General features: G+C 38.2%; 1 protein-coding gene across 1 annotated transcript in view; it reads left to right on the top strand.

Moving 5' to 3' along the window:
• The first annotated feature begins 1,919 nt into the window (after nt 1-1,919).
• Nucleotides 1,920-7,860, top strand: part of LOC135102101 (transmembrane emp24 domain-containing protein eca-like) — an 8,116-nt gene continuing 2,175 nt past the window's right edge. Inside the window, exons 1-3 of the mRNA XM_064006858.1 lie at nt 1,920-2,109; nt 5,024-5,139; nt 5,889-5,993. Coding sequence (XP_063862928.1) covers nt 1,977-2,109; nt 5,024-5,139; nt 5,889-5,993 — 354 coding nt within the window. The 5' untranslated portion in view covers nt 1,920-1,976. The remainder of the gene's footprint in view (nt 2,110-5,023; nt 5,140-5,888; nt 5,994-7,860) is intronic.

Raw genomic sequence — 7,860 nt, 5'->3', positions numbered from 1 at the left:
TTCTCACGGCTAGATCTCACTCCAGAGTCTCTTCCATACTCATTTGCAACATCTAACAAACTTTGGAGCTCATCTACCGATTCACTCATAACCACTACATCTGCATAAAAGAGCACACATATCTTGTCATTCATCCACACTTACTCCTACTCTTTTTTTTTCATCCTAGCTGCTAATTCCTCTGTATACACGCTAAAAAGGGTTAGTGACAATATACATCCTTGCCTAACTCCCCTCTCACTCTTCACTCAGTCTGTTTCTATATTTCCTAGTCTGTATTTAGCTCTTGTATCCACATACGTACTTTGCACTATGTAAACTATCTTTACACTCAACCCAATCTTTTCTAAGACTTTAGCTAGCATTTTTCTCTTCATCCTATCTTAAGCTTTATCTATGTCTAGAAAACCTAAGTCCAATTTACTTCCAGCCTTCTTCTTTTTTTTTTTTTTCAGTCGTTTAATTTACGACAAAGATATCCTCTGCTCTTCTGCCCACACGAAATCCATTCTGTTCTTCCCCTAACACCCCAGCTCGCTCAATCCATTTACACAATCTTTCATTCAACACTGCACTGAAGACTTTACATGCTGTGATCACTAACGCAATCGACTTCTAGTTATTCAACTAATTTTTACTCTTGCATCCTCCCTCATGCAACAGAGCCAGGCAACACTCATTGCATTTTCTCGGCACTCTTTCTTCATTCCACACTTGACTGAATAATCCAGTCAATCTTTCAATTACTGCCTCACCACCATTCTTGTAGAACGGTATAATAATTATCAGCTGAACCTGCTGCCTTACCATTATTCTGCCTTTTCACACATCTCTCCACTTCCTCCCTACCGATTCTTTCATCCAGTTCATCTGCATTCTTCCTTTCCAGTGTCACACATCCTTCTCCCACACCAGATACCTCACCTACACCACCCACTTCTTCCCAAAACCCTTTGATTGCCTCTCTGATTCCTTCCTTCTCTGTTATAAATACATCATTCACTTTCAGACTCCCCACTCCAATACTGCCTAACATATTCTCACCTCTTATGAACTTGTGCCATTCAAGGCCACCTTTTATGCCTTTCTCCCTTAAAGATTTGAATCACACTCCTTTCACACTTCACAGTAGCATCCATTATCATTCGCTTTGTCAGTCGCTGTTGTTTCACATACGGTGCCCATGCATTCTGATACTTCTCAGCTTCATCGTTTTCATGCCTCTTTTTCCTCAGCCATTTAGGCATCTACACCGCTTATTCATTCTCTTTCGTCTCTCTAATTTCACTATTTCACCATGGTTTACATTATCTCTTTCTTCTGTCTACTCTCACAAACCACATTTGGATTTTGGGTTTCAGTAGCACTCCGCACATCCTGAACCAGTTTCTCATTAAGATGTTCCACATCATGCAAACTTGCATCATCTGCACACTTGCGTATGTTGGCGTGGCAGGACCCAGACCCAGACCCAGCAAAAGAAAATAACAAGCCATGAAACAATTAAGATAAAATGAAAGAAAACAAATGAACTACGAAAATATTCTTTAGAAATGCTTATTTGATTATGTCTCCATATCTGTAATGGAGAAATAACATTTTCCCGCATTACCCAAAAAATTTGTTAAGTGAAATAAACAAAATCGACAGCAAAATTCTGCCAGAGAAATATCACATCAGTTAAATTTATCCAATTTTGAGGTAAAGAGTCAATATTAACCTAGAATAAATAAGTAAACAAATAGATAAAATAAACGCTAACTTGACACTTATTTTTTCTTGAATAAATAAAACAAGTTAAACCTGTAACATTTTAAAACTTAAAAAATCAAAACTAATTTTCGTATTTCTTAGGCTAGGAATTAATAATAACATGAAAAAAAATAAAATGTAGAGATTTTATTTTAACCCATTGTTGTTGTGGTGGCAGGACTGAGTCCAACAGACCCAGACCGAGACCCAGACCAGCTGGCAGTATGATGGGCCGTGTGTTAATGATATTTCTTTCCCTGTGTGTGCTGAGCGTGGTGGAGGGACTGTACTTCCACATTGGAGAGACGGAGAGAAAATGTTTCATCGAGGAGATACCCGACGAGACAATGGTGACAGGTGAGAGGGAGAGAAACGACAAACTTATGAAGGGGTTTAACTTTCCATATTTTCATTGACACCTTGTGTTGGTTGTGGCCGTTGCATCTCCTCTCCAGGCGTTCCCAGCATTTTTTTGGTTTTATTATAGTTTAAGCCATTACACACTACGTGGTAATAACCTACCTCATTTTGTTCTTCTCACTATTCACATCATTTCTAATGATTACACTACTTGTCGGAAATTAATAATAACGCCATGGGCCGTGGGTAGAGATTGGGGACATTGGCTTAAACTATAAATTTACCATTTTTTTTAGCGGCGATTCCTGTGGTTTCACTGATGAAACTTCTCTGCACTCCTGGAAGCTCTTGTTCCTCTAGTAGATGGCATCTACAACTGTCAACTGCATTCAGATTTAGGGTAAAATTGTAGTGTAACAAAATACATCCTACTTTTTCTCTTCAATCCCCAACAAGCTTGGGGACTTTGTGGGGAAACAAGGGTTTTGAGTTGGGAAAGCCAAAGTGAGGCATTTTCACATTCCAGAAAACTAAAAATAAGAAATGACGTAGGTATTTTTTTATAAGAAGTCACTAACCTAACTTAACATTACCTAACTTTAACTAACTTGGGGCTTTGCCCTCTCTGGACCCACTGTAAAGATTCTGATGTAATCTAACCTACCCTTAACTAACATTACCTAACCCAACCTTAACTAGCCCGGTGGACTTCACCTCCACTGGACTCCCGTTATGGATACTAATCTAACCCACCATGCACCAGCACACTAATGCACCAGCACACCACAATAATAATGATTTGGAAGTACTCACAAGATTAAGATTCAACCAATACACTGTAAATAACTATAGCCCTTTGCAGGGTCTACATCTCACTGTTTGTAGCATTTCCAGCCTCATTTTACCCTGTCAGAAATAAGTTTACCTTGTGAGGGGTGTCTAGGGAGGAAAGCCCCCTTCCCCCCACCAGTTAGGTTACAAGATGTTCGGTTTGGTTAGTTTACCTTATGGGGGGTCCAGGTGGGCAAAGCTCCGTAAATATGCAGAACATGGCATTTTTAGCAATCTGTAAAAGACATATACTAAAATAGTATATTTAGTGTAGTATTAATCTGTAAAAGTTTTGAACAGCGGCCTGCCGTAGTTAACTCATGAATCTGTGTTAAAATCAGAGGTGTCTACCAGGGTCCAAGTCCACAAATTGTGTGCTCTATTTCATATATACCTGTTTAATAAGGCTTAGTTACTGTATATTTCAGTGAATAAGACAACCCCCAAAATTTCAGTCTGAAATAAAGATGGTGTAAAATTATATGTGGCATGATAAGTTTTCCTAAACATAAACAAACCCTTGCTTTGTGCTGCCTCTGTGTGTTGGGCTATTGGGTATAATCTTTTATATATTATGTATCTTTTGATTAGATACACTGACATTCTTCAGTTTTTTTTTTTTTTTTTTTTTCAGTATATGAACTTCATCCCTATATAGCATTGCAAGCTGGAGAGATTCATCTCCCTTATTTGTTTTCCTTTACTGCTTAGCTTGGGGTTCCATATCTTGAAGACTTTTATATAGTACTTTCAGCTTTGGGATAAACTGAGGAATATTTACACAGCCTCCTTTGTCCATTTGTGTACAATGCCAACAGAGAGTTGTAGTTGTACTACTTTAAATTTTGTTTACACTCTTTTCAATGGGAATACACTTCAGTGCATTTCCTTAAAACAGATTCCTATTTTGATATGTTTAACTTCCCCAAAAAGTCATAACATAAGGCTGTTTATTTACAATGACATTTTATGTAAAAATCTAAGGTGATTGTTTTTGTATATGGTGTATATGCCAACCTACTTTTTTTAGGATGATTCAAGTGTCATCTTATATGCCAAAATGTACAGTAGGTTAGGATGCTAAGAGCATAAGAAAGATCAAGATCATGGCAGCCATCATGACGACAAGAGCAGGAGCAGGCTCTGGTAGACACATCTGATCTCAATGTAGATTCATGAGTTAGCCACCAAGCTGCTGACTAAAACTTTTATAGACATATACTACACTATGTATACTATCTTAGTATATGTCTTTTACAGATTGCTAACAAGGCTGTATTCTGTATAATTACCCAAAGGCTTCCCCCCCTCCTCCTGAATTAAGAGGTTACATAATGTCAGGGTAGGTTAGTTTACCTTATGAAGGAGGTCCATGGGAAGGCAAAGGTCCTCCCTCCTCCTTGTTAGGTTAGTTTACCTTATGGGGAGTCCAATTGGTTAGAGGTGGGTCAAGGGAGAAAGTATTGGTTGAAACTGCAAATTTATCATTAAGATATACAGATACCTGGGTTTCCCACTGTAGTGCAGGAAAAAAGTCTAGTAGAAAACTACCAGAAAAATACCAGAATAGAGAAATTAGTGAAAGAGGGAAATTTTACTTCATTTTGACAACACCAAGCTCTTCCATAAAATATTTCTCTTCTCTGGTGTTGAAGGACATTGTATAATCTGTGTGTACTGGCTGAAATCATTGTTTATGGTGATGTGCTGACGAACCTGCTGAGGGAGAGAGAAAACTTGTCATGATGTGTTTTAACTTTCCAGATTTTGATGAAGAGATGGAGGGGTTAGATTTGGTTAGAGAGAGTTTTGTGTTTTCACATTTGAATAAATAAGTAAATAAAAAAATAGATACAGGTACCATACTTACTTACTTGATGCTTGTTAATGGTGTTTCTTGTTTATCTACTGAACCCACCCACATATCTTATTTTTTCATCTCTGATATGCATAATTAGAGTTCAGATTTAAAGGAATAAAAAAGAAAAATAAATTTGAAAAAATCACCAATTAAGCAGGGTAGGATTTTAATGTACTAATTAAGAGGTATCCACACACTTACCTGGTCTGCCCCCCATAGCGAACTACAAGCTCCAGCTGTACGACCCTAGGACAGGCGGATATATGCCCTCCAATGCAGGGTTAGGTATGCATGTGGAGGTGAAGGACCCAGAGGATAACATGCTGCTGTCCAGGGTGAGTGTGTATGTGTGTGTGTGTGTGTGTGTGTGTGTGTGTGTGTGTGTGTGTGTGTGTGTGTGTGTGTGTGTGTGTGTGTGTGTGTGTGTGTGTGTGTTAAATGTTTGAACCCTTCTTTGTGTGTGTAAAAAAAAAAAAAAGGAAGAAAGAAAAAAAAATAGTGCCTGCTTAGTTTGAAACATTGCATTAGTGGACCAGGCACCTTCTGTTGTGTATAATTCTGCTTCCACAAACTTCAAGTTTGCTTATACAATTCATACATTTTTTTGTTTTTTCACACTGTATAAAGCAAACATAATGTGCATGCTAAATTTTGTTTATTTAATCTCTTTATGTTAGTGTTGTGTGTACCTTTGTCATAATCTGATTTCAGCATGCTACCACTTCTTGCAAAACTGTGTGTCTATGCTACAACAGTTTTAGCTCCCTAGGTCTGCTTTGAAGTGTTTTAGAGCCAACATACCAAATCCATTGGGAATTCATATAATAAAATTAGCACTTAGCAGTTAATGTTACCTTACACAGGTTTCTTTAGCAGCAAGCTTTTTGGTTAGTGATCCCTTGTGTTTTTGTGTTCTTGCATTCTTTTGTTCTTGTGTTAGATAGAAACAGGCAGGCATTTTTTATATAGAGACTACCACATATAGGCCTGATGGCTTCCTGCACCAACACTTGTGTTCTCATGCCCCCTCCTGTGTCTGTATGTGTGTGTATGCCCCTATGCCGATCCACACTTGTTCTTCCAGGTGTACAGCAGTGAGGGCCGTTTCACCTTCACCTCCCACACGCCTGGAGAACATGTTATTTGTCTGTTCTCCAACTCAACAAAGTGGTTCTCAGGATCAATGCTGGTGAGAGACAGAGAGAGCAATTTGTTGTCTATTACCTTAAAATAACAGTAATGATGACATTGTTTTGTGAGAGAGAGAGAGAGAGAGAGAGAGAGAGAGAGAGAGAGAGAGAGAGAGAGAGAGAGAGAGAGAGAGAGAGAGAGAGAGAGAGAGAGAGAGAGAGAGAGAGAGAGAGAGATATTGTTATATTACCTTGAAATAACAATAATAATGATAATGTTTTATGAGAGAGAGAGAGAGAGAGAGAGAGAGAGAGAGAGAGAGAGAGAGAGAGAGAGATATTGTTATATTACCTTGAAATAACAATAATAATGATAATGTTTTATAAGAGAGAGAGAGAGAGAGAGAGAGAGAGAGAGAGAGAGAGAGAGAGAGAGAGAGAGAGAGAGAGAGAGAGAAGTATCCATAGACAGATAGACTAAACATATTGCATTACCTAACTAATGACAGTTACCAAGATACACACAGGCTAACCACACACACTCTCTCTCTCTCTCTCTCTCTCTCTCTCTCTCTCTCTCTCTCTCTCTCTCTCTCTCTCTCTCTCTCTCTCTCTCTCTCTCTCATACAAGTTGAGGAGCATGATATAGACTACACATTCACACACACACACACACACCCCAATCTTTCTCCTCCACAGACATTAATTTTATTAAAGAGAGAAAAATCAGAGGCTTCTGAGAAAGGAGATGGGAAGGTGTTAAACTGGATAGAGTTGTGAATAAGTGACAGGCAACAAAGTTGTAATATACAGCTCTAAATCTGAGTGGTGTCAAGTAATTGGTGGGGTGCCACAGGGATCAGTATTAGGGCCATTGATTTGATAGTGGAATTAGTAGTGATGTTAGTAAATTTGCGGAGGACACGAAGATAGTTAGATTAATTAGGTCAGAATCAGATGCCATCATCTCGTAGGCAGATTTGGATAGGATGAACAGATGGACAGACAGATGGCAAATGCAGTTTAATATCATCAAATGCAAAGTACTTAGTGTAGGTAGAGGAAATCCACACAGTAGGTACACAGTAAACAATGAAACTCTGGTAGGTTCAGGGTATGAAAAAGATTTAGGAATTATAGTTAGCTCTGAAACTCTGTCTAAGAAAGCAATGCATAGAGAGCAGAAACAGGGCAGATAGGGTATTAGGATTAATTTTTAGGAGTGTTAGAAGTATAAGTCCCAAAGTAATATTAAAGTTATATTTGGCACTGGTAAGCCCTCATCTAGACTACACTGTGCAGTTCTGGTCCCCATATTACAGGAAGGATATAGGTATATTAGAATCAGTACAAAGGAGAATGACTAAAAGGATACAGGGGATGAGGAGTATTCCTTATAAAGTGAGATTGAAGCAGTTTAATTTACATTCTTTAGAGACATAGGTTAAGAGCAGACCTGATAGAAGTCCTTAAGTGGTATAAGGGTTATAACAAGCAAAATTCTTAGGATCAGTAACTAGGATAGAACAAGAAATAATGGGTTCAAGCTTGAAAAATTTAGGTTTAAAAAAGATATAGGAAGAAATTGGTTCTCAAATAGAAAATAGAGTGGTAGTTAAATGGAATGGACTCAGTAATCAAGTTGTTAGTGTTGAGTTATTAGGGTGCTTTAAGAGAAGATTAGACATTTATGGATGGGGATGATAGGTGGAAATAAATAGGTAGGTATATTTCATACAGGGACTGCCATGTGTAGGCCTAATGGCTTCTTGCAGCTTCCCTTATTTCTTATGTTCTTATAACCCAAAATACACAAAAATCTCAAAAACACCCCAAAGCCCCACATTATACAAACCAAACAGCATTAAAGTACCTATACACAATCAAACCCACCAAAAAGAAAACACACCCACAATACACACACAC

Source organism: Scylla paramamosain, chromosome 7 (assembly GCF_035594125.1).
Source record: "Scylla paramamosain isolate STU-SP2022 chromosome 7, ASM3559412v1, whole genome shotgun sequence".
NCBI classification, from domain to species: Eukaryota; Metazoa; Arthropoda; class Malacostraca; order Decapoda; family Portunidae; genus Scylla; species Scylla paramamosain.
This window is presented reverse-complemented; position numbering and strand designations above follow the sequence as displayed.